Genomic DNA, 27,843 nt, shown 5'->3' with positions numbered 1-27,843 from the left:
ACACCCTGCACAATGAACCATTAAAAAGAGTATAACAGTTTAATTAATTTTGTTCAGTCCTTTTGAGCGCAGCTACTTTTGGGGGAAAAAGCATTCATTTTTTGTACCCATCATGTCATATTAAAAATTCATATTCAAGACAATGTTAATTCAAATAATATGTATTTACAGGTTCCTTTACTTGTGTGTGTGTGTGTGTATATATATATATATATATATATATATATATATATATATATATATATATATATACATATAAAATACATAAATCAAATAATAAAGCATGTAATATTAAGTGATGAACAAGAATCAGAACAAAAAATACTTAGTAAAATATCTCTGTGTGTAGATGAGGAACTTCAAACTGAAGAAGAGCTTGATAAAGAACTTCTGTGGAACCTTCAACTGTTGTCAGAGGTGAGAATGTGTGTGTGTCTGTGTGTGTATTTGTAACGCTGGTGTGATATTTCATCTCTGCTAAAAGTATCTGATGTTGCTTGAGAAAGATGCAAGGTTGTTGTTAGGGGAAAAAATGATGACCATGTAACATTTCTCGCAGTGACCTCCCAGCGCTTCACAAGCTCGATAATATCAGGCCAATTTGTGGCTAAGCAGAATATATTGATAGGTTTTCTGTTGTGTTTTATTACTCCTGGGAGTAGAGCAAGCCAAACGTTGTGACTTAGTGTACAGCACTGTTCCTATTTTAATAAACTTTGTGTATGTGTGTGCATCTTTATTTCAGGTGACTCGCGTGGACGGCGAGCATCTGTTGAGGCACGGAAATGAGCTGGAGCGTGTGCTGAGGGCGTGTGTGCGTTTGCACTGCAAACGGGCGTATACGTTGGCTGCTGGGTTACTGGAGCACATTCTACGCTCGCTTACACTCATCTACCCCACCGAGTACCGCAGCACTGCGGGAGGCTTCCATGAAGACCTCCCCATATTAGTGCGTTACCCACTCACTTATTGCTTAAATATTTCTCACTCATTTACTTCATGACTAGAATCAATGTTTTTCTCCAAACGTTGCTAGTGTATTAACCATATTTTCCGCAATATAAGGTGCATTGCCTTATAATCGAATAAATACTGTATGTATTTTCAATTTGATTTATACAAGGCACACAGGGTTACAAGGCGCACTTCTGGCCAATTTGGGGTTTTTAGGTGCGCCTTATAGTTCTTGGTCGAGTTTGTTGGGGTTGTTAGTGAGCGGAGCTGAAAGTGCCGCTTCCTGAAAAAGAGCCAGAATTCCCTTCAATAATTGCTCGTCCCAAAAAGACCCGGCGTAACTGAATCGCTAGCTGAACAACCCCTCCTGCCTTGCACTCTTATCCCCCCGCTGCCCAGGAATAGCTTGCAGAAGTACGGCTTGCCACATCACTGTGAAAGAAGTGCCGCCTGGAGCAAATGTCTAAGGAAAAAAATGACGCCCTGCTTCACCAACTCTCACTACCAATGAGCGAAGCTTATATGCGCACCAGCTCAGTCCAATGGCCAATTGTAACGCACACTTTTTAGCAAACCAAGGCCCCCCGAGTAGAATGCCTTGTCAACGTGATATGATTTGAATAGTAGAAGTAGACAAATGTGCCAGGAACTCAAGAAATCGACTCAGACCAGGATGTCACAGGACAGGATTTGTTGAAATAATGATACCAAGTGTAAGGATGGATGGGAAATTTAAAGTCCGAAGTAAGTCTTCCAGGATCTGACGAAAGGGGTGTTGAACATGAGGCGAGTGTAGGGCTGAAGACGCTGGTCTTTGGCAGGGGGAGATGAAATCAAGAATACAAATTTGATAGGCTTCGACTAAGTTTCAAGCACTGGTCGCTTGTTTCCAGCAGCTTTTGAAGGCTGCAGTTTTGATCAGCGGCGATTTGAGGCGGCTGTTTGTGATCCTCCCCACGCGTGTTGACTGAGGTGAAAGGCTCTCCCAGTGGTGAGAAGGAGGAACAGGGTGCCCTGCCTTGGTGTGGGCGTGGCATATCACCACTTTTATCAATTTTGTTGGTATATGTTGGGCGTTCCTTGCCACAAAACATAGCTCAAGACACTCTGTGACCTAAAGAACAACCGTTCTGGAGCCAGAAAACACACACACACACAAATCTGGGTTTATTGTTCAAATTAGATTAGATTAGATCAATTGAAATGTACTTCAATTCACAAGTGCTGATGCTTAAATGTAATCAGTAATTAAGAGCCTTCCAATAACTTTTCCCAGGATTGGGGCCGGCCTGGCGACTTAGCTTCTTTGGGGTTGTGCTGGCACGTCCCAAGCCCAGAGGAGAAGAACTTGGTTTTCCGGCTCCTGTCGAATCTTCTGAAGCCAGAGTTGGAGCGAATCGGTAGTCACGTCTCAGGAGATCATGCAATGAGCAGGTGTGTAACCGTTTTTTTTTTCATTATTTCAGACAGAAGATTAGACCCTGAATTAAGTGGTAAATTATAAAAATTGAATAAATAAAAGTTTTTTTTATCAGTTTGTTGTTTTGGAAACTACTATTTAGGCCACAATATAAATGTTTTGTCTAGGAATGATTTTGTGTATTATACCTCAAACCTTAACCTGTAACACAGAGGTATCCGAAAACACAAGGTCCACTTGTACTTCTTTTCTTTAATTTGCCAAGTTATTTTTGTGTGCTTTAGAAACACAACTAGCTTTCTACACTCACAAATTGGGTGTAAATGGAAAAGTAATATTTTGAGTACTTTTCAACAAAATACCTATTTAATAGAGGGTTGTTTCATACCACATTTTTAGAGGGTTTAAACTAAACTATTTAGCTACCCTTGTCATATCCCTCGAGAGGGGTGACCGACAGCAAGACAAACGTACAAAAACAAAGAAAATAAAAAGGGCAAAAGGAGCAAAAAACACACACAAAACCTTTTGTACCATGGCCAACCCAAATGCCCAAACACCCGAACAAACTAAGCACCTTGGCACCCAAGTCGGTCATGCTTTTGTCCCTCCAGATGAAACGGGACACAAGAAAGCGGCCATGTCACTTTGGTCAGGGTGACACAACACACTCTTCTGTTCAACAGCAGGGCCCGACAGCTTTCACTGGTTTACCCCTGCCGCATCATACGGGTGCCCTGCCCATCCCTTAGAACACGTGAAAAACTAAAACTAATCTAAAAGAAATAAATTGGGTGGGCAATATACATATTTCGGTGAGGTTTTCTTCCCCTTTTCTTACGATATTTTTGTTTCATCTTTAAAGAAAATATATTCCCCTTATTTTCTTTTTTTTGACTGTGCCACCAACTTGATTTTTGTTATGGATCATAAACATTTCAAGAAAGTGACTCACTTTAATTCATTTTTTTAAATAAAACCCAGCTCGTTTGGTGAAATTGCTATTAGCAGTGGATTTATCAACTCTTTACCAAAATTGGATTATTCGTGATTTTGGTTTTTAGCTTTTTTACATTTTATTTTATTTTTCATAATCAGAGTCACCTATACTATCATTGCGTTGCTTCACAAAATTTGAGTTGCACTCCAGTTCGCAGAGTGTACAGAATAAGAAAAAACACAAGAAAAATATTAAGTGTTCACATCTCAAATTAAACTATACACTACTGGGATATTGCACTTAAAACTGTGTTCCAAAACTGTGGTTTTGTGTGTTGATAGCTTTGGGAAAGAAGCTATCCCTCAGTCTATTCTTTTGAGCCTTGTGAATTCTGAACTGTTGGCCAAAAAGGTGGTTGCTTGGGCGTAGTCTAGGGTGAGTCTTTCAGAGTGTTGAATTCAGCTCAGTTAGCCAAAACTGGCATTGTCCTCCATGCTGGGCAGGGAGCAGCCGGTGATCTTTTGGGCTGTGTTTATTATCCTCTGTAGGGATTTTCTGTCTGTTGCAGTGCATCCTACGTACCGTGACGTGATGCAGAACATTTGAATGCTCTCTATGTAGAATTTCATCAGCAGCTTCTCCTTGAGCCTGTTTCACCTGAGCATTCTCAGGAAGTAGAATGAATACTTAATTGTTTATTTAAGGAGCAAATATATTTATTATACACGCGGCATATCGCTGTAAAAAGTTCAGTCGGGTTTCACGTGACTCATGGCTGTAGTTTGGCTTAAGGAGCAAGAGACTGTGGTATAGAAATAGCAATAGCTCTGAGTGAGCTCTTCAGCAAACAATAACTGCAAAGCTAATTCACTTTAGTTGATCTAAAAGCTTATATTTAACAATGTTTATTTAAATAAAACATGCATAAGGATTAAGGTGTAATGTGCTTCCTTGTTCACAGGGAGGAGTTGTTGCAGAGTCTTGCCATTGTGCAGCACTGCCTCCTTGGGGCTGGCAGCTTTCTGCCTCCACTAGATGGACCGCACGTAACAGACCTGTGAGTCTCCGTGACACAGCCGCTTAAAAACGCACACAGACCCTCAATGCATGCTGCTTACCCTCTACTTACCCTCAGTGTGCCGACCATGGTGAACCTAGGAGAGTTCAAACTGCACACTGGTGTGGAATACGGTGAGAAAGCGTTTACAATAAGCACAAGCACCACTTTGCCAACTCGCTCATTTGTCATCCCCGTGCCTGTGCAGACATTTCACACGAGAACTACAGAGAATCTATCTGCCGCACAATGAGGCTCTTATTGCGTGAGTGAACACATGCACAAAAACAACACACTGGCAGCATCCTACTGTATTATGGACTTGATTTTTCATCAGATCACATCCTGGAGCACACAGAGGATGACACCAAGTCCCTCTTTGTCATCATTAAGGTGCCTCGTCTTTGTTATTACTTCCACCCAGGCTTAGACTGTGTATTCCAGGAGTCTCCAACCTTGTTCAAGCTGTGAGATACTTTTTTTTACTAATTAGAACAAAGGGCACCCAGTTTGATATGCACTTCTAAAATAACTTGTTATGTTGTTACTATGGTACAACCAAGTTAATTATTGGAAGTAGGTTCAAATGGACTCGGTCAACTACAAAAAACATAATTTTACTAGAAAATGGTGAGTTACTTTCAGAACAAGTCCTTGGGCACCTCAGCTGTCGGGGCACCCAGGTGCTCGCGGGCACTATTTTGGAGACCCCTGGTGTATACCATCCTTTTTTGTCGTATCCAAACTGAGTTGTATTGTTTTTTCTTTCTTTAATTAACAGATTGACATATTTATTGTGACTTTCAGGAATATGTTATATTTGGAATTTAGGTGGTTTTAAACATGCTTCAATAGAATTTAACAGGAAAATGTATATGACATGTGATGGATTTTTTTCATATATTTTTTAATCTAAAATGTTGAAAAGCACATGTTTTTTTTCAACCTAATGAATTTATCAAAATTAGAAAAAATATTGTAGTATAATATAATATTATACTTGTATGAATTAACATGAAAACCACACTAACTTGTCATATACACAGTATACAGAGAAAAAAAAAATTCTCAAAATGAAACGGCATAACCAACTATTAATTAAGTTAGAATAACCTCTGATTAACGAATCAAAATGAGTTGTTTTTTTCCATTCTTATTTATACATTGCAAAACCCTGACTCATTTTGACATATTATTTTAAACATTTCCTATTTAAAAAGTGAAACTCTGACCCGACCTTTGGCGGCTTTCACTACAGATCATCAGCGACCTATTATTTTTCCGCGGCATACACAAGAAGGAGTTTGACACCCGCTGGAAGAGTTTCACGCTCGTCAAGAAGTCACTGGAGAACCGGGTGAGCCTCAAATAATGATAGGTGTTAATTCTTTAATATTTAATAAATGTTTTTTTTATTGATGTTTATGCCGAACCAGCTTTATGGGAAAAAGCAGCATATCCGAGCGCTTCTCATTGACAGAGTGTTGCTACAGCACGAGGTATTTGACAAGAAAAAAAATGTCATATTGGCACACAAACAAACCAAAATGGGCTGAACTTGTAGCTTGCCGGATGTCAATTAATGAACTAGCTTGTTAGTTAAGCGAGCTAATTCAAAATGTATTAAAATTGAATTCAATATCTGATTCAAAGATGAGGAAACTTGTGGTGGAAGGCAGCGAATACAAAGTAGTCCACCAAGAGCTACTTTGCGATCTTCTATGGTTGTCAACTAGCACTTACAGCCAGGTACAATGTACTCACAGGAGAATACTCAAAACATTTAGTAACCTTATACTACAGCTTTGTTTTAAATTCTCATGCAGGTACGAAGTAGGGCCCAGAATGTGCTGACCACCGCATTGGCAACGTACAGCTTCTCATACAGAGACCTGATTCCCCGAATTGTACAATTGGTGTCACCACAAAACACAGCTGGCACACAGCAACAATTCAAGGTAAATATAACCTGCACACAAACCTTTCTGAAAAAGTTTATCTCCAGTTTACAGAATTCGGTTACTTGCTTCCTGTTACTAACCATCAGCTCTCCTTAAGGGCGCGCTGTACTGCCTGCAGGCGGCGCACAGCACCATGAGTTTGGCAAGTATGCGAGACTGGGATTGCGTTGGTGCCGTTTGGCCGGCATTGGTCCGCTGTGGACTGTCACCCGCCATGAACCTGGATGAACACTCTGTTGGCCAACTCCTGGATGACATAGTTGACCGGATTCACCGGCAGCACGACACCATCGGCATCTTCTTCACCGTGAGCCACTATCTGTGTGATTGCCTGTGACAATTTTAGGTTCAGATCTTTTGGGGGTGCTGAGCACCCAGTTTACCTAGCTGGTTACATTTTTTTTTCATTTCACTTGGAGATTTTGTATCATTCAACACAGTTCAAGAGTTTCACTTCTCATTTGTAAACATCACATTCTACTTAGTGCTTAGCAGAAAAACGATGTACACACACCCTTAAACGAAAGAGGAGTGGGAAGGGAGCGGTGCTAGGAATTGAATGGACTGAACGATTTCAAGGCAGGGGAATATTTCTGACGCTCCGTAGTTCACATTTTTGTTTTGTTTTACTTTTTGGGGGGTTTTATCTACAGTTGTAGCATCCCTGGCTGGATTATCGTGCTTCCTAATTGATAATTAAGTGTTTGATTTTAAGAACCGTTTTCATCAACTTCACTGTATCTAAATAAACAGCCATGAGAAAGAAATAGGAATACATAGTGATCTTTCTTTATGTTAATTCGTTCCCTAACACTAATTAGCATTTATGCTGGTGATAACCTACACGCATCACAATATCCATTGACTGAATAAAACTTCGATCCTAACGCTGCTCAACAAATGAACAGTTAACAAACATTCCACCCTTATCAGCTCTGTGCTTGGGAAAGACTCCTCCATTAGCAGACCGCTTTTAACTTCACAAAGTTTGCTAATTTTTGTTTGGTTGTGCTGACGGACTTTTCTAACTGCAGATGTAGAATCGGAAACGCATGCTTTCGGCAAAACGCCTTAAAAGTGAAAGCATATTTTAAGTCTGCTCTAAATAAAGAAAAACGGGATGGCTTTATGTAATAGAATTAATAAACCAAGAAACATGTTTACTATGAATAATGTTAAAGTCCATTTACAAGCGTCGTTTTAAAAATGCTTTAATTTTTGGGGCTGCTTTGGTTGAAATTGGAGGGGCTTGAGCACCCCTCAAAAACTGTCTGGTTACGCGCATGGCAATGATTGCCTTCCTAAGTTTCTGATTTTGCCAATGTATGTACCCTGTTGATGTTTAGGTTTCTGAGAGTTGTGTGGAAATAGCCGAACAAATGGTGCCATTGCAGACTTTGGAGACACTCTCTGTTGAGACGCTGAAGGAAGGTCTTCAACGCCAGCGAATCAGAAATGTTGTCAATGCGCGGTAACGAGTGTTATATTAAAATCAATTCCTTTTTCTATTGATATAATACAAAAACAAATCTCATTTTGTCAATATGTTTTTGATTGGTCAGGAAATATGAGAAGCTGGTGAATGACTTGTTGGACTGCCTTGAAGACAAAGACCTGTGAGTAATGTATGCAAATTTAAGCCAAGATGGTAGTTTGCCTCGAAACTGTGTTTTTCAAACTGTTTACACCTAAAGCACCTAAATTTAGTGTTCTTATCCCTGCAAACAACACATTGCCAAAGTGATAATATAAAAATACAAAACCAAAAAAGAAAACGCTACCACGGTGCATACTGCTACATATGTGATTTTAAAAGATAATATTTTGAGAAATGTCTACAAGATATGTTTCCAAACAACCTGGCAGTAGCCATATCATATAGTGTTTAACTCAAGTTTCTCTGGGAAGTCTGGGCTTTACTCGACTTCATTGGATGATGGAGAAACTTGCATACGCTGACGCACTCTGTTTTTCTAATCAAGGCAACAGAGAAAATGGCGTCAACAACATACGATTAATTTCAATCAGCTGGTGGTTAAACCTAAAAGTCCCATTTTCTCTCAAACTCTATGTATACTTTTATCAGGACATATAAACATTTTTAATTTCATCCATTTTCTTTTGTATACTTAATTAAAACGTGTTTTACTTACGGCAGCTGAGTAGTTGGCGCATCCGCAGCACAGTTATTAGGTCATGGGATCAAACCTTCCTGTGTGGAGTTTGCATGATTCCCCGTGCTTGCGTGGGTTTCGTCCGGGCACTCCGGTTTCTTCCCACGTTCCAAAAACATGCATGTCAGGTTAATTGGACAGTTCAAATTGTCCCTAGGTGTGAATGAGTGAGCGAGTTGTCGGTCTCTGTGTGCGCACTGCCCGAGGACAGCTGAGATTGGCTCCAGCAGCCCCGCGACCCTACTGAGGATAAGCGGTGCAGGTAATGTATGGATGGATGTTTTACTTACCTCATTCCTGAGTTTTGTTTTACCCCAATTTTACAGCAGACTGAAATTTTCATTAACTAACTGATAGCAGAACTCTTAATGTAGGGTAAATGCATTATATCGCCAATCGAATTTATGAGTATTTATCCTCCTTTCTCACTTCCCATCCCCTGATGCAGGCCCTGGAAGTTTGAGCACACAGCAGCAGACCTGCTATCGCTCCTTCTCAGGGATGACCACCCGCTTCCCACAGACGCCGTTCTATACTTCACACAGAGCCTCATACACGACTCCATAAGCATACGCAAGGTCTGCCATCTTCTACACATCATTATAAATCAGTTGTTGGAATATCGTAAGGCCTTGGCATATGGTTGCGTGGAGATTGTATTCGTCAGTAGCTAGCTGATGTAGTTTCTTGCTGAACAAAGCGCATAATAGGAACTGTGAATAAGGTTCAATATGTGGTGTATTTTCTCTTGTTGTATGCAGTATTTTTTTTCTCTTTTAGGTGGCCATATTGGCAATGGCTGGTATCCTAAAACAGCTCAAAAGACCAAGAAAGAAAATTGCGGTTAAACCATCAGACATTAGTAAGTAGAAGATAAATACTCTTGTTATCCTGTATGTTAAACACACATGCGCCCTCTGCATGATGTTTCTGATCAAGTGGAGTAGCACAATATTAACATCCAAATGCCACTGTTATTATCCAGAAGGCAAGAACAGTAAAAATAATATATGATGAGTACACATGTATAATACCAAAGAAGAAACTCCTTTTCTACACTCTGCCACACCCCTTAAAGCGAGTGTATGTGGTCATTTTCAAACTTGGAGAAGTAGGAAGTAATTTTTTAACTCTGCATTTAATTTGTGTATGCAGGCGGCCCAGACACAGATGGCGCGTGGGCCGGGGACCGACAGGCCAATGGCTGGCTACAGTACCGCCAAAATGAGCTTCCCCTCAGCGAAGAGGCATGGGACTCGCAGCTGCATGTGGAGAAAACGCACGTGGGCTACTACTCGTGGCCCAGGTATGGAGGACAGAGGCAGCGGCTTCCTAGATTTGGGGTCTTTTGGGGCTTAATGCCCAAGTGTGTAATATTTGACCTCGAGATGGCACTGTATAATGTCTAATGTGACTGAAACTGCTTTGGTTTCTATCCGTTTCAGAGAAATGATGGTCTACGCGCCTTCACAAAAAGTGAAAGATGACCTGCCCTATGAAGAGATGAATGAGGTATGCGAACATGTGCATGCTTCTACAAAAAGCAAGGACAATACCTTACATTGTCTTAATACAGTTGCTGCAAATATAACCCAATTTGGTTCAAGATTAAACTGATCCACTTGACTTTTTGAGTTAAACTCGCTTGTTTTTGCTCAATCAACCATTTAGGAAATGGAATTGTCTGGTTCAAAACAACCTCGACGAATTAATTATCATTTTTTGAACCAACACTAATACATTGGTTAATTCTTACAAATAATTATTTAGAAATTGTGTCATTTTGTTTTAACGACCTCCCAAAATTCAAGACATTGTTTTATATAGGACAAATCAACTCCCCCAAAAAGCTAATTTCAGTTAACAACACAGCATTCTGTTTTTTAGGAGTTTATTTTGAACAAAGGAATTTGGTAAAAACTAGAATTTTTTTTAACACGATCCCCCAAAAAGGTCAAATGTTTAAAATAACCTCAAGTAAAACTGAGGTCATGCTCTTCAAAACAAACTTTGAATAATGGGATTATACAGTGTATATTTGACTTTTTTTAGGCAGAAAAGATCATCTTTGAATATTTCTCCGATCCTGAGTTCATCGAGCAGCTCCTGGAGTTCCTCTCCCTGGAGGAGCGCAAAGGCAAAGACAGCTTCAACCCGCGCCGCTTCTGCTTTTTTAAGGTACAGCTCTTGGTTTTAGGGCAGTGGTTGGGAACCTTTGTGACCATAAAAGCAAAATACTTTGATTTATTTTTGAGCGATAGCCACACCATTTATTACAAGAAAAAATAAAGTTAAAATGCAAAACTAGCTCCCCAGACAACAGCAACATTTTAAGCGCATTTTATTTCACTTTGTGACATTTCATTATTTATTGAAGTTTATGAAATAATAGTAATGCCAAAGCCTGCGTCCCACATAAGGAAAATTACCACTCTAAACTTGTCTCCCTTTCGCAGTTACTTCAGATTGTTAAGGCTCTTTTTGACCATCATTTTTTTGTCGTAAATATTGGTTTCAAAACAAGGTGCAAGCGGAGTTCTTTTGTAAAAATGTTACAAAATCCTGCAAACAAAAAGTTTAGGGTTGTATTTCCCTTCAGCAGAGTGGACGCATGCGAGACAGGGGAGCATACACTGTGTGCATAGCTCTGTCCAACCCTACCGTTCACCCAATCAAATTGCTCCGGGTGCTTGGGTGGCATTTTTTGGGGTATTACTATTGTTCTGTGGGTTTCCATCATAAAGTGTCTCAAGAGTGAACATATATTGTTTAATGAGTGTCCATTTAAAGGATTCCTTAGAGACGTACAGCAAAAGCAGGGTATGTAAGTGTAACAAAGTGACTGTGCGTCAAATATTTGCTGTACCGAACCCATTGTATTCAACTTTGATTTTGCTTAACATATACTATAATTCGAACAACACAGACAAGAATATATAAGGCTACATTTTATCTACCAGCCAGATGTAGTTATGAAAACAGCCATATGTGGTTCACAAGCCATAGGTTCCTGACCCCTGTTTTAGAGCATCCTCAAACCCTAGTGACCCTGTGCTGACCGCTTTGATTTACAGGGACTCTTTCGTAACTACGGTGACGTCTTCCTGCCGCTTCTGTGGCCGCATTTGGAGCAGTTAGCCGTCGACCCGCATGAGAGCTCGCAGCGCTGCGTTTGCGAGATCGCAGCCGGGCTCATCAGAGGGAGCAAGCTATGGAGTTTCAGCAAGGTCCCCGCTCACACCTGTAGCTTATACAGTGGTACCTCACTTTACCAATTTAATTGGTTCTAGCCGAGACGTTGTATAATGAAACTGTTGTAAATCGAAACATTGGTTCCCATTTACATGATCTGAAACGGGATTAAAGATTAAAGATCGCATATGTATATCGCAGATACATTTGTGGTTCTGCAAAGTACATGATTCACATTGGATTTCGTTTTTACGGTACTAAGAAATTGACCTCGAAAGTGCTTAAAAACTGCTTGAATTTGGCCATGAAAAAGATCAACAAACCCTAAATACAACTCCATTTTGTAAGAAAATTTAATATTGTTTTTGTGTCTAGGTGGACAAGTTGTGGCGCCTCTTGTGCCCGCTGATCAGGACAGCATTGGCCAACATCACAGTGGAAACCTATACCGACTGGGGCACCTGCATCGCCACTGCTTGCGTAGGAACACACAAATAGGCCCGGTGCTTTACACAATGAAAATTGCCGTTCCAATATATTAATCATGTGCATTTGGAAAATTTATTTGGACCTGCTTTTTTCAGCACTCTGACAAACATGGAGAGGACTACATATACGACCTAAAATGTGATTTCTGTCACTTAATTTACTGAGCCAAAGTAGACATGCATGAATAATTTTGGGGAGGGGAATCACTTTGGAATTGTCTGACAAGAACGTTTATACCAGTAGACAAAGTATTTACACAAAAATTGAAATTTGCTAGAGGCACTTTGATATTCTTTGGCTTAAATATTATGAACTATAAAAAATGAAGCAAGTAGTAGTTTATTAAGAAAATAATAAAAACGGACAGTTTGAATATGCTATAAACGTCTAAATTGCATTAAATCACTAATATCTAGTCAAGGCCTATGGATTTCAAGGGGCCCCTGATATGATTTTTGATTTACTATTGTATTATACACCAAGAATCGTGTATTTTTTTGTGTATGTTACTACTTAAAGAGTGTTGTTTTTGGTTCATAGATTTTTGGGCTTTTATTATATTTCATTCCGATTATATTTTAAAAAACAAAATTTCTGTTGAGTGAATGATAGAATATTGGTATTATTATATTTTTCCTTAAGGTAAACCTAGCTTACTTTTGCGAAAGTAGAAAGACTACTGATAGTGACTGGTTAATACCAGCTTCTTTCGTTTGATCTTAATATTATAGGGATTGATATACAAAGTCATCTTTTTGTCAATTGAAAATTGAATGTTGTTGACAGCACAACAAGAATATATTGAGATTTCTATCTGATCATCCTGCAATATGTTAGGTTTAATCAGGTTCACAAGACCATTTGCGTGGTTTTAAAATGCTTCAACATTTGTTCAATCCAGCCAATTTTGTTAGTTTCTAGTTGCCCTTCTGTTAGTTCGACTTTGACACTCCTTGTATAAATATTTCTGAATTTTTCATTTTCAAAATTGTAGTGAGTGAAATGTTTTAGCAAATGTCTCCAAGATGTTTGCTGATTACAGATCAGACCTTGAAACTGAGCATAAAGTGTAAAATGCAACTTTTGCTTGAAATTGAACTTTGCTTTCCAATATTTTAGTCATAATCATTCAGGATTTCGCATATTTTCAAAAAAACATGACTTAGCCCACACTTCGTCTTGTTAACTTAGCAATGCGGGCCATTCCAAATATCCTTTTTCGATTACGGTATTATTTTTCTTTTTCAGTTGTTGCTGGCCACTGAAAGGTTATTTGCGGTGTCAAATGGGAATTTTAAAGGATAGTGGACAAAAATAATTTCTTTAATATGAATCGCAATGTTGTCTTGCATTTTGTGAGGGCACAAAATTGTATGGAATATGGTTGTTTTTATTTTTCCCACATTTGTGTTTTCATGATTAAGGGGTAGAATGTAAATTTAGAACTTTTTGGTTTAAAATTAGTCGTGTTTAGTTTTTTTAAATAAAGAATTGGTGTCTGAAAGTCGGTGCAGCGTCTGCTGTCATTCGGACCCTGTACCGGTCCATCGTGGTGAAGAGGGAGCTGAGCCGAAAGGCAAAACTCTCGATCAACCGGTCGATCTACGTTCCTACCCTCACCTATGGTCATGAACTTTGGGTCATACCCGAAAGAACACGATCCCTGAGAGATAAGGTGAGAAGATCAGTCATCCGGGAGGGACTCTGTAGAGCCACTGCTCCTCCGCATTGAGAGGAGCCAGTTTAGGTGGCTCGGGCATCTGATAAGGATGCCTCCTGGACGTCTCCCTCGGAAGGTGTTCCGGGCATGTCCCACCGGCAGGAGGCCCGGGGGCGACCCAGGACATGCTGGAGAGACTATGTCTCTAGGCTGGCCTGGGAACGCCTCGGGATCCCGTCGGATGAGCTGGAGGAGGTGGCTGGGGATGGAGACGCCTGGGCTTCCCTTTTAAGGCTACTGCCCCCGCGACCCGACCCCGGATAAGCGAAAGACTATGGATGGTTGGATGTCTAAAAGTTGGGTCAAGCTCGCAAATGAAAGTGTAATATATGGTTATCAGATGAGGAAAAGGATGTAAACTTTTTGCTATCTTTAGGGTCTCAGTAAAGAGTGTTCACAAACATTTATAGTTTTAAATCTGCTGGACTTAGGTTTCAAATGACTAACTTCAACATTTGATGTAATTCACCAAACTGTTTGTGGTCAAATAGGAGTGTCGTGATCCCAGGAAGCTTCACTGGTTGTTCGAACTACTGATGGAGACGCAGCTCTTTGGCGAGGGGACCTCATTCCGAGACGCCAGGTAAGTCTTCCATTGTGTGCTGATAATGATTTGCACTGTTTTGGTCATCTGTAACATTGGGCTTTTCGGGACAGTTTGTTATACGTGCTCCAAGGTGGTCTGGCCCAGCAGCAGTGGCGAGTGTCAGAACTTCTCCACAGGCTTCTCGCTTACCTGGAACCCAAACTTTCACATGTGTATAAGAATGTTCGCGAACGCATTGGCAGGTATTGATTATAAATGCTTACTGTACTCAAATAGTGTTGTTACATACAGTGCCGTGGAAAATTAGTTGGCCGTTTCTTGATTTCTATGCTTTTTGCAACTGTATCACGTCGGTTTTGGATCCCCCGCGACCCTCCTGAGGATGAGCGGTGCAGATAATGAATGGATGGAGGTTTCGGGTCATCTGAAACAGGGGTATAAATACTCATTTTAACTCGGCGGCCACATGATATAACTAACATTCTGTCGGGGGCCGGACTAGTAGATTAGGGAGAAAGAAAAAGGGAGATAAAGAAGGAGAGAAAGAGAGAGAATACAAAAAGTGAGAAACTAAAGGGAAAAAAGAGAAATAGTGACAGAGGGGGAAAGAAAAACGGAGAAAGAAAGAAATCAAAAGAGAAAATGGAGAGAAAGAGAGACGGGAAAAGCAAGAGAGGGAGAGAAAAAAAAGAGAGGGAAAAGGAAAAAAAAGAGCAAAATAAGGTAAAAAGGCACAGAGAGAAAGAAACAGAGCATCAAAGAAAAAGAGAGAAAGAGAAAGAAATACAAGTACAGCGTTTGTGAGAGGCACCTGGCTTTGCCAATATCAAGTGGATATAATTCAACCTGCAGCTTGGATTTCTCTTGCGCTTCTCTCAGCGTTGTCTCACGGCCCGGATTCAATCCCTTGGCGGGCCTGATATGGCACGTGGGCCGCCTGTTTGACACCCCTGATTTAAACGATCTGAAACACACTAGCAAGCCCATTTCTGAATGGTGCAAAAAAAAAACAAATAGAGGTTCTGGAGTGCCTGAGTCAAAGTCCGGATTCTTAACACATTGAGATGCTGTGGTGTGACCTTAAATGGCAGTCCATGCTAGAAAAGCCTCCAATGTGGCAGATTGTAATCAATTTTGCAAAGAAAAGTGGGCCAAAATTCCTTTACAACGTTGTGAAAGACTCATTTCATTATACATATTTGATCGCTGCAAAAAGTGGCCTAACTCGCAATTACTGTCTGTTCATGGCTCAATTAGTTTTTCAGATAGGGTGGTTTTGGATATAGGATAGGTTTAGATTTTTTATTTTGCCTTTATAAAGGAAACCAACATTTTAAAAAAGCATTTTGTATTTCATTGTGTTCTGTTTGTTTGATTATAAAAAAATGCTTTAATGATCTAAAAGCTGTGTGAGTTATAAATGTGCAAAAAACACGAATGAGGAAAGGGGCATATACTTTTTCACGGCGCTGTATTTAACTATGTTAAAAATTTTGCTTATTTGCATTTAGAAATGAGCTGGTAACCACTCTGTTGTTTTCATCAAAACTTGTGTTCTTTATTTTTTTTTCCCTTTCACCCCTCCAGTGTCCTGACCTATATCTTCATGATGGACGTGGCCCTGCCCCACACGCAGCCCACCTCCTCGCCCCATGTAGCCGACTTCGTCACCCGCGTGTTGGAGCGGCTCAAGCCCCTCACGTCCGAGGCAGCGATCCACAACCATGTGCGCGAGGAGAACGCCCTGAAGAAGACCGACGAGCGCACTCAGGCTGTCAAGCTACTGAAAACCGGTCTGAATACTGATTTTGACCTACTTGTTGCATTGTGGGACACCAAAATAATGCAGGGAATTACTAAAAAAAACAACCTTAAAACCAGGTTAGGTGGGAAGCTTATGAAGCGATGTCACAGCTGTAAATTCAGCCCTTTTTCCTATGCTGCAGTATGTATTACATTTTATTAATCACGCTCACTACAAGAGGAAAAGAGTGGTCCGCGACATTCCATTAGTCTGTTTTGTTAGCTCGCATCTGGGATATGAGTTAATGCTGATAAAACTGAATTTTTATTAGCACTTTTACCACATCCACCATAATGTTTAACTATGAATTATTTCAAAAAGTAATTTTACTCTTTATATTTTTTTTATGAAATGTTCATCGTGAACATTAATGGAACATCTAAGAAAATTAAACTATTATATCTGGCTAAGGAATCTATCTATCTACCTTGGTCATATCCCTCGAGAGGGGTGACCGACAGCAAGACAAACGCATACAAAAACAAAGAAAATAAAAAAAGGGAAAAAGTAGCAAAAAACACACACAAAATGTTTAGGACCATGGCCAACCCAAATGCCCAAACAAGTTAAGCAACTCGAGACCCAAGTTGGTCATGCTTTTGTCCCTCCAGATGAGACGGGACACAAGAAAGCGGCCTTGTCACTTGGGTCAGGGTGACACAACACGTTCTTCTGTTCAACAGCAGGGCCCGACAGCTTTCACTGGTTTACCCCTGCCGCGTCATATGGTTGCCCTGCCCATCCCTTAGAACGCGTCTAAAGATCCCACTATCCTTTTACAACACCTATGCACTCATTCCTATCACCAACAAGAGCTCTTGCTTCCACTATATCTACACTTCTTTCCTGCTGTGCACTCATAAAGCCATCCATCCACGTCAATCGCGGCCTTCCTCTTGGTTTCCTTCCATTTACTTCTGCTCTGTAGATCTGTTAGGTTCACGTTTCCAACATTTATAATAAAACGCTCTGCAATATAGGACAAAGAGAATCGGTTCTTTATAATTAGTTACTTTATTAATCATCATATTGAGAACCGCCGACATTCCGTTGTTAGACATCTTTTCGCTCGCTCTGCCCTGCTTGCTGCGCTCTGGCTCGGCTCGGCTCTGGCTCTGGCTCTGGCTCTCCTCGAAAAACCTCCCTTCTAATATTCAGTTTTTGCCTTTGCTCCGTAGAGTTGATTAGTCTTCTTTCGAAGGTCTGCTTTCCATCCAATGATGACAGGTGACCTTGGTCCTGGGAAACTCCTTTTTCCAAGGCTCTTTGGTGAAGAACAATCTTGAGTTATGGGATGCCAGGTCATAGGTCAGGGTACATCCGTTGGTATGTGAGAACAAAACACAGTCTGTACATCGAAACACAACTCATGGCCCTGGAGTTTAGTTTACGGGCTGAGAACTCTTCAAAAATGGCTGAGAACACATATAACATATTAAATGTCAACTGTAGGATAAATACAACTCCATCATTCCCTCCTCTTTATCCTATCGGTGATTTAATACTTCATTCAACTGTCACTTCGCAATACGATTTTCAACAGAGAAATCATGAACACAACAACAGTTGTTACACTTAGAGGTTGTCGTCATAATGACCAGGATCTGAGTAAAAATCAGGAAAATGCAGAGACAGGCAATCATCATCAACATTTGTGTCATTACAATTTTCACCATCGTCATTTTTATGGTAATTGCCAGAGTCATCATCAGCATCGGTGTCCGAGGGCAACAGAGCATACAAAGGTACCATCTTTGCCTGCATTGGGGCAAGAGCTGTTGTAATTAGTCTCATTAGCAATGTTCTTATGCACGGAATACAACAACATCCACACAATGTGAGAATTGCCGCAAAAACGGCTATAGCCATATATTAATATTTTTTATATTTCCCAAACGTATCTCCAAAACCATCCCACATTGATGTGTCAACTCCTGAGTGGTCTTTCATCTTGTTGTTAAGTGACCTGAGGCCTTCCAGGGCCTTTGTCAGACTTCCGTCTGCTGCCGTGTTGTTCGGTATGAACGTGCAACATTGGTCACCAAAGATAGAACAGACCCCTCCCTTTTCAGCCAGTAGCATATCAACAGCAATCCGGCTCGAAGGACCAATTAAATGTTAGGTTCACGTTTCCAACATTTATAATAAAACGCTCTGCAATATAGGACAAAGAGAATCGGTTCTTTATAATTAGTTACTTTATTAATCATCATATTGAGAACTGCCGACATTCCGTTGTTAGACATCTTTTCGCTCGCTCTGCCCTGCTTGCTGCGCTCTGGCTCGGCTCGGCTCTGGCTCTGGCTCTGGCTCTCCTCGAAAAACCTCCCTTCTAATATTCAGTTTTTGCCTTTGCTCCGTAGAGTTGATTAGTCTTCTTTCGAAGGTCTGCTTTCCATCCAATGATGACAGGTGACCTTGGTCCTGGGAAACTCCTTTTTCCCAGGCTCTTTGGTGAAGAACAATCTTGAGTTATGGGATGCCAGGTCATAGGTCAGGGTACATCCGTTGGTATGTGAGAACAAAACACAGTCTGTACATCGAAACACAACTCATGGCCCTGGAGTTTAGTTTACGGGCTGAGAACTCTTCAAAAATGGCTGAGAACACATATAACATATTAAATGTCAACTGTAGGATAAATACAACTCCATCAAGATCCTCTTCAACAGTTGCTCCTCATCCATCCTCTCCATGTGTCCAAACCAACCGAGTACTCCGCTACTACTCCAGTTCTGTCTCTCACAATTTCATTTCTCAATCTATCCAATCTTGTCACTCCTAACATACTCCTCAAACACTTCATCTCAAAAACATTTAATTCCCTTCTCAAATCTGCGTTCAGGCTTCAAGCCTCTGCACCATACAACACAGTCGAAACAATAACACTCATACAGTCCCCTCTTAACATCGATACTCATACTCTTGTTGCTCATCACTCTCCTCAAAGCACCCAAAACCTTGCTTCCTTGATTCACTCTGTGCAATACCTCGCACTTCATTCCACCAACTGCAGCCACATCACAACCCAAGTACCTAAAGCTTTCAATTTCTTCCAGCACCTTTTCACCTTTTCGTTCACCTTATTTCTAACGGCTAAGGAATCGAAAATATTTCCAAATATGTTCTCAAACGTATGAACAATCTTTGCTTTCTTCCATTAGCCAAGTAACTAACATCCATCATATCATTAGGTGGCAGCATATATATATATATATATATATATATATATATATATATATATATATATATATATATATATATATATAAAATGCTGGATCGGTATAAGTCATACAAGTCATTATTATTGTGATCGACATTCGAAAGTATGGTTTTCAAAGCTCGAATTTGTCCGTCATTAAACATTCTGGGCTAAGTAACAAAAACAAACGTTCACTAAAGATGAAAAAGACCCATCCTTGCTAGAGAAAAGTGTGTGGTGAAGAGGTTAAGGGCTCAAATAGGGCTGGCCCTGGGACTAGTTTCGGTCGACGAATGGCGCACTATCATGGGCAAGGCGTTTTAGCATTCTCAGGCCATCCTTAAGGATTGCAATGCGATAAGTCGGGGCCTATCTCTGCCCTCCACTCTGGTGGGTTGTACTCTTTTTGGCCAGGCTTTCAGGGAAAACCGGGGCTTTCTTTGTTGCTAATTTTGCCCAGGTAACGGCACAATATATACGCCTTGGTTTTATGGCGTGCGCCCATTATTTTCAAACGGTGTATTGCAAGTGAGGTTCTTGCTCTGGCCTCTACTCACCAGGTAAAAGTACTTAGAAATTAACAGTCACAAAAAACGCTCCTCTTTCATTTGAACATCCAACAAAATTGGTGTAGACCCGTGACAACATCAAATTGTGTCTGTCGGACCCATCTAACAGGGCCGACTGCTTTCGTTCAGGATGTGTGCGACGTCATGCAAAAACGATCAATTTTGAGAACCTGTGCCGGTTGTGGGATTCTTAGGTGTTCTTAGCGACTACGTGGTGCCCCTTGATTTAGAGATATTTACGTAAATGTATTTGTCAAAGTCAATCATTATTATGACTATTTCGTGGCCATATTTGCACAGATAAAATAAATGTATTTAGTTTAATTCGACATGATGGTGGGGACAAAAAAACTTACGCTGCTCCATGGCTGAGTTTCCAAAGACAAAGAGAAGGAAGTTTATTCGTGACATCAGAGGAATGAGTACAGAGCCAGAACACGACTTCAAAATAAAATACAAGATTGATAAAAGTACAAGAGATATAATTACATTCATTGTTGAAACGTTATTTGATGTGTGTGTGTTTGTAAACATTGTTTGAAACATTGTTTTTATATTTAGTAATATAAAAACAAGCTAATTACCTTGAGACAGAAATTCAAGAGATTTACATTGAAAACCTGACATTTCCCCCCTGTTGTTAATTTCGAAGAATTAAAAAAAAAGATTGGTAATCACACGGAGAAGCAAAAAACCTTCAAAAAGGAAAAAAATTGTCGCTTCCAAGGAATGTCTCTTGCTGGGAAAAACAGGATAAAACAAAAACAGACAAAAACATACAAAAGTTGGCCAACTAAAACGAACAAAAACAAAAAGGTGAAAAAGTTTAAAAGTGAAAAAATCTCCAGTTAAGCAATCGCTAACTCTAAGGTTATTAATGGAAACCGCGAGAATTAAGATAAACAGAATGAAAAGATCCCCAAAATCATTTTCGAAACTGTAGCATCACTAGTTAGGCAAGAGGTTAGAATGCATGGTGCCAATTTATCAAAAAATTGTATGCATAAACAAACCTCTAAAACCCTTAGGAAAAATATTGTTTTATTTTATAGCAATATGACAACCAGCATCGTTAAGATGTGTGGATGTCTCACTATAGGAATAAAACCCAAAATCAAAAACATTATATTGCCTGTTACCCTGATTGTTCCTTCATCAAGTTTGTGACCTAATGTTGAAACGCATCAGAAAAACCTTGATATTTCTTTTCATTATACGTTCATTCTATGATCTGACCTACTTGTTGCATTGTGTGAAAAAACATCATTCTCTTATGTTAGCTCAATTGTCAAGTTCTTTGACCTAGCAAGTATTTGTTAGAGAATAAACAAAAATTTCAAAGAATTAATCAATTAATCAGTGTTAGTTTCGATTAACCCAGTAACTATGTTTATAGTTGTGGAATATCTGGTTATTATCAGTGAAATTGTGTGATGTGTGGTTGCTGATACCAATGTATCAAAGCAGTCCGCAAAATCCTAAGTTTTCAACAAAACCATCTTATTTTGGTACTTTTACGACCACCATCTCTCTAGATATTGAAGAGTCCGATACCTATTCTTTTGGAAGAATAGATTAGGTCACTATTGGAAGCTTTGATGCCATTTTTCATGAGCATGGCCACCGTTAAGATCCCCACGCCTCCTGGCGTGATGACGTGTTGCTTGTAGATGATGAGGCTTCGATTTGGATGTGTGTAGACATAGCTGATGGCGAAGGTGCTGGCACACTCCCCAGAGTCCTGAACTCGGGAAGAAGTGAAGTTTGACACTCCCTGTGGGCTGACAGAACTCCGTCATCTGATCAGCAGGGGTCACCTTCTCCTGTATGGATGAGAAGCATAAATCAATACCATAGAACTGAATATTCAGGGAAAGCTATAGATGGAAAAAGAATAGACGTAAGAATTTTTTTTTTTTTTAATAGTCTATTCTATGCCTTTTTTCCCCCCTATTGAGACTTTATGGCTCAAAACAAATTAAAAAAACAACAAATTCATTTATAGATTTGTATATTTTCTTAAGTTGTCTTTATATTTGTTATAAGTGAAAAACGAAATCCTCACTATAAGTTGCCCCATCCATTTTGAGCATTTTATCCCAAAATTCCAACTCGCAGATTAACAATTTATTTTTTAAATTGTTAGTTCTAAATTTCAAATTTTGCTTTTTCACTAAATCTAGTCACTGAATCAGTTTAACCATTATCCTTGTCAGAATCATTTACCCTGATTTGAGTGATTGAGTGTTTTCTTTTTTGTGGATTGATCATATTCGGAAAAAAAATTTGTATGCACTTTTTATTTGCATTTTATTTTGATTTTCAATGTGTTATCTTGCTGCTGGCCATTCCCCTCGAGGTAGATGACCCAGATAGATTGTTAAATTATCAATTTAACCCAAGAAAAGACGTTTTTATTGTTATGATTCACTCTTTGTTTTTCCTTTTGTAAAAATCATAACCTATGTATTATCTTTTCAGTAAGTACATTTGTTCAAAATAACAGTATTTTGCAAAGAAAGCAGGTAATTCACGCTCAAAGTGAATGATTTTGCCAAAAATGAAAAATACCATCCAAAAATGTTCTCAATGTGGGCGATAATCTAATGGTAAACGGTTATTTTAATTGATTTTTGTTAATCAATTTGATAAACATTGTAAATTATGTTATATTACAACATTTCTTCTGTGTAATATTTTTCTATCCGTCCAAATTTCGTAATTTGAATCTCAAAAAACAGTTATATGGAGAGCTTATTCAGAAGACAATTTTTCATCAATTGCAGACATAACTAGGTTTTAACTTTTATTTTACCGAGTGTCTCAAAACTTCCCCCCTAAGTTAAAACCTAAGTTCACTATCTATGAATACGAGTGAAATAAGACAGCATTTATAAATTTGCTAGATGAATTTATCAATCTTCCTCAAATACATTTACACTTTGTATTAACAAGACTCTATATAACTTCAAGCAGACGTATTCTTGAATGTTGTTGTCTTTCAGTCTTTTGATTTGCTTATTCCACATTACATTCACCATTTGAATGTTGCTTTTGGCCCATCAAAAATACTTTTTCAAAAATGTGTCCATGTCAAACACAAAATGACTTTATTGACTTTTCTGTCAATTCCACTGGCAACGACTGCTGTCTGAAAAGCAGCTGGGATGTGCCCCCATCACTCCCTTGATGTCGTTTTTGATGAGCGTAGCTGGGATGTGCTCCATCTCACTCCCTTGGCCCTGCTGTTGATAAGCGGCGCAGATAATGGATGACTGATGTCTTTGGCTCTTTCAGCAAATGATTTTTGTCCATGGTTTGTTTTTGACAGTTTGGTATGTCCTTTGAAGAGTCCACGGACTTTCAAAAAGAAAGGAAAGAGTCTTTTGGTGGAATTCACTGGCACTTAAGAGTCTCGTTAATTCCATTGTGCTTACGTACTGGGATTTTTTTAGTAAATTGGCCGGATTATTCAATGTCTTAAATTTTTCTCTAAATTTAAGTACTAGTAGACATTATCTTTGTTTAATCAATTTCTATCCATTTATTTCCCATGCAATTATTTTTAAATTAGCATGATACGTCTCGAAATCAACTAATCCGTTATTTCATTTCTCATGACCCCCTTCAAGATTGTTCAATCTATTTCTCATTGTCCTTTGGGCTAAATTTGTCAAAATTCCAAACCCTCACACTAAACATCTAAAATCTGAAAAGATCAACAAAAAATTCTCAAAAAATGCCAAATCGAACTTAATGTCATAACTTTTCTTATTGTATTTTCTTATCTCTGTAATCATAATCAATCTTTTGTTATTGATTCAATATAGAACAATACATACTTGTCACTTATGAATTATCTTGTTGAGTGTATCTATTTTGTTTATTCATTATCTTTTATTCTGCGCAACAATCTTTGTTTCTACGCACTAGTCTTCGTTCTAAGCATCCTTTCGAGATCCCTTGTGATTAAAGCTAAACAAATCTGGTCTGACTATTAATACTAGTTTCTTTCCTGTTTAAAAGGAAAAAATTCATTCAGTGACTGAAATAGCTTCAGCTACGTTATTAATGATTTCTAGTCTCAAATTCTTCTTTTCTGTAATACGAGAACAACTAAGGAAATAATCTTTTTACGTATTACGCCTCTTTTGAATTTGTCCATTTATGAACAAGAAGATTGACACTAAAATTATGGACCGTTTTTAGTCATCTTCATTGCTTTAATCGTCCTTTCTTTATTAGGAGCAAAACTACATGTCTTTAAGTTATTACCCTTTTGCTATTCGCATATTCAACAAGAAATGATTAGTTCGGTTTCCCTTTAAGGTGTCATTATCATTTAGTTACTCTTTAACAAAGATTTAACGCATTACAAGCCTTATCGTTATTTTGGTTTTGCTATACGAGTTTTTATTTTCCTGCACGCCGATCTTAGCTAACGAGATCTCGTCGCTTCGAGATTACGTCATTGTTGTGGGTAATTCTTGTCGAGTGACGGTCAGTCTTTTTATTAGACAAACGGCTTTTTTCCTTATTCAATTCATCAAAGAGAGCTTGCTTTTACGGCTCATTTACTTTGATGATTGACATCACGAATTATGTTGTACTAAGATGTTAAAGAAAGAAGTACAGAAAGTAGAAAAATGGAAAAAGACAAGCCTGTTATCCGCAATTACCATCAACAAATAAATTAATAATTCGATGATCAAAACTGAATGAATACGCAGATATGTACTATATTTGTCACCGATTCATAACTTTGCCAAGATCTATAAATCTTTTAGCAAGCTAGTACAGGGAATTCAAAATCCCTATCATATTATCATTATTGATAGTTCAGTTTTAAAATTGTTTCATATATATATATATATATTATATATATGTGTGTAGCACGGTGGCGCATTGGCCAGCACGTGTACTACATTACTAAGGACCTGGGAACAGGTGTGTGTTCCAAGCCAGCCACTGGGCTCTTGTGCGGAGCTTACATGTTCTCATTGTTTCCGTTAGTTTCCTCCGGCTATCCGGTTACTTACCTCTTTCAACAACATGCATTTCTAGTGGACTGGCTGGTCCAAATTGTCCCTACGTGTGAATGAGCTAGTGAATTGTCTATCTTTGTGTGCCCTGCAATTGGCTTGCAACCAGTTCAGGGTGTCCTCCAATCGCTGCTCGATGATCGCTGTGATGGACTCCAACAAGATGAGATCTACTTATCATAGTTAAGGTTCATACCGGCCGAATATGAACACAAAACTTTTCTGGTTCTCACCTGTAACGCCTTTATTGTTGACATATTCCTTTAATTTCATAAAAAATGGTTTTTCACTTACCATTGTTCATCACATGTAATATCTTCATCATGTTATTAGTGCTACCTTTCGCTGATCCCATTTTCTCCTCATCGGGTTGTTGAGTCCAAATGACACAAGAACCAAAATTCTAGAACTTAAAACATCGTTAGTGCAACACTTTTGCTGTAAAATCAAACTTTACTTTAGTTCCTTTGTAGTGTTTTCACGGTAGTTCCCTAACAATATTTCTGTAACCCATTTTGTAACTATGTCAGTAAATGTATATTCTATTCTATCATAAATGGTTTGCATTTATATAGTGTTTTTCAAAACCATGAGTAACTCCAAAAACCTCACATAATGTGTTGTTTTTCACTTTTCTTCGCAAGTTTTCCATACCCAAATTCCAGCAAATTGTTTTATTTAAGTATCTTTTCCCTTTTACCTTCCAACACTCTTTTTAGCTTACCAGTTTAAATGTAAAAATGACGTGTATTGATCTACAACGAGTCATTTTATCATTTTATTCCACTCAATGAATTTTCTGTCCATATTCATTGAAAATGAAGTATGTATTCGCTCTTTTTCAGTAATTTTGTATAAAAATCCCTTACTTCAAATTAATCCATTCCAATTCGCTTTATTTGATATTTCCCCCGTCTTTACAGTCCTTAATTTTCTAATTTTGAACTGAAAACCGGAATATTCTATCTTTATTTTTATTATTGAATCTTTAGTAAGTGTTATTCTGGCATTAACTTCTTTTAACGCATCTAAAATAACTCAAACATAAGTTTTCTAAACTTACCACTCCTAAATTTATCGTTTTCCAATTGAAAAAACAAAAACAAAAATTGGACCGAAAAAAATATTTATTGGGACCCCTTAGGCCCGCAGGCGTTATGTTGTACACCCTTAGCGTCAAACGCCGATTTCCCAAAAAACGAACGTTTTCGATTCCTAACGCGATGTGCTCTCGGTTCCACCCAAAAACAACATTTTTAAACGGTCTTACTGTTAAAAACAAAACGTTTCTGTCGTTGCAATGTGCACTTAAATTCGCTTCCTTTTTTTCTCTTTTTTTAAAAAATGCACGCGCTCTCTCGTTTGCGGCAATTTTCCTTCGTATTTTTCTATTTTTTTCTTTTCAGTTACGTGGGCCGATTAAAAGCCAGCGCAAGACAAACATAAGACAAGAAAAATAAGAATACAGGAAAGTATACAAACATTTACAACATTGAACAAACATAAAACATTTGACAAGACAAAGGCCCACCAAAATTGGCTTTGTTTAGATAGTTTTAGACAGTGCACCGTGAAGCCATGTAGTCTACTTAGGGTATTTTGTTATCTTTTCATTTTAAAACGATTTCAAATCGGGGACTCTACCGACTGTAGAGATTTAATATATTCACAATAGCGAACCACTTTAAGCCCTCTTCCTCTCTATGATATACGTGGCAAATTCCAATATCATAAGACTGCCGTCTAACTTTCCGTTAACAGCAACTGAAACGAGGCCATTCCTCTAGTTTCAGGGCTACCGACACCGTTAGCGATGAGGCGAATCCTCGAATCCAGTAATCGGCTCGTCAATATATGAATCACACATACACACATATAAATATATGTATCATATATATATATGGACATACACAATCATATTTGACTCGGTGAGGCACAACCCTCGAACCAATTTAATAATTCGCTAATGAATCCCCAATTATCAACTTCTTCTTTCATTTTATGGCTTTTCTTAAAATTATTCCAAATTTGTATTTAAATACACGCATTTTACCCCTGCAAGTACACCACTCCGGTTCGTTGAAGCCCGTTCCTACTCGATTCCAAAGGACTTTGGATGCTAACCTCGGTATGCTAACCGTCTGGTCCTTTGTGTTGTTACATCCCCAATCCATCCGAATGGAATAAAAAACGCGGAACAACTGGGTAATCGGCACCATTTGTCAAAGTCAATCATTATTATGACTATTTCGTGGCCATATTTGCACAGATAAAATAAATGTATTTAGTTTAATTCGACATGATGGTGGGGACAAAAAAACTTACGCTGCTCCATGGCTGAGTTTCCAAAGACAAAGAGAAGGAAGTTTATTCGTGACGTCAGAGGAATGAGTACAGAGCCAGAACACGACTTCAAAATAAAATACAAGATTGATAAAAGTACAAGAGATATAATTACATTCATTGTTGAAACGTTATTTGATGTGTGTGTGTTTGTAAACATTGTTTGAAACATTGTTTTTATATTTAGTAATATAAAAACAAGCTAATTACCTTGAGACAGAAATTCAAGAGATTTACATTGAAAACCTGACAGTATTGTTTGGTATTAATGGGAAAAGCTCGAAGAGAAATTACTTTCAAAGATTTTTAAAAATCCGTGTCGCTGTTAACTCAATTCTTACTTCATCAAATGACAGTGTATGTCGTGCTCAGAGGTGGGTAGAGTAGCCAAAATTTTTACTTAAGTAAAAGTACTGTTACTTCAGGATG

The 27,843-nt window shown here is 38.7% G+C and overlaps 1 protein-coding gene across 1 annotated transcript in view; it reads left to right on the top strand.

Annotated features, from left to right (window-relative positions):
- The window catches only part of LOC148347039 (proteasome activator complex subunit 4B-like), a 60,156-nt gene that overhangs the window by 20,439 nt on the left and 11,874 nt on the right, over positions 1–27,843 (top strand). Inside the window, exons 18-41 of the mRNA XM_088324166.1 lie at positions 350–417; positions 746–949; positions 2,231–2,388; positions 4,276–4,371; positions 4,450–4,505; positions 4,580–4,636; positions 4,709–4,764; positions 5,630–5,728; positions 5,808–5,870; positions 6,025–6,120; positions 6,198–6,329; positions 6,430–6,639; positions 7,679–7,803; positions 7,895–7,948; positions 8,955–9,084; positions 9,287–9,368; positions 9,662–9,812; positions 9,952–10,018; positions 10,559–10,684; positions 11,581–11,733; positions 12,074–12,178; positions 14,399–14,490; positions 14,565–14,696; positions 16,042–16,247. Of these exons, the coding sequence (XP_088180292.1) occupies positions 350–417; positions 746–949; positions 2,231–2,388; positions 4,276–4,371; positions 4,450–4,505; positions 4,580–4,636; positions 4,709–4,764; positions 5,630–5,728; positions 5,808–5,870; positions 6,025–6,120; positions 6,198–6,329; positions 6,430–6,639; positions 7,679–7,803; positions 7,895–7,948; positions 8,955–9,084; positions 9,287–9,368; positions 9,662–9,812; positions 9,952–10,018; positions 10,559–10,684; positions 11,581–11,733; positions 12,074–12,178; positions 14,399–14,490; positions 14,565–14,696; positions 16,042–16,247 (2,718 nt within the window). The remainder of the gene's footprint in view (positions 1–349; positions 418–745; positions 950–2,230; positions 2,389–4,275; positions 4,372–4,449; positions 4,506–4,579; positions 4,637–4,708; positions 4,765–5,629; positions 5,729–5,807; positions 5,871–6,024; positions 6,121–6,197; positions 6,330–6,429; positions 6,640–7,678; positions 7,804–7,894; positions 7,949–8,954; positions 9,085–9,286; positions 9,369–9,661; positions 9,813–9,951; positions 10,019–10,558; positions 10,685–11,580; positions 11,734–12,073; positions 12,179–14,398; positions 14,491–14,564; positions 14,697–16,041; positions 16,248–27,843) is intronic.

This window comes from Urocampus carinirostris, chromosome 19, assembly GCF_059441175.1.
Source record: "Urocampus carinirostris isolate Australia breed hairy pipefish chromosome 19, RoL_Ucar_1.0, whole genome shotgun sequence".
Classification (NCBI taxonomy): domain Eukaryota; kingdom Metazoa; phylum Chordata; class Actinopteri; order Syngnathiformes; family Syngnathidae; genus Urocampus; species Urocampus carinirostris.
Note: the sequence above shows the minus strand (reverse complement) of the source record. Positions and strands in the feature narration are given on the sequence as shown.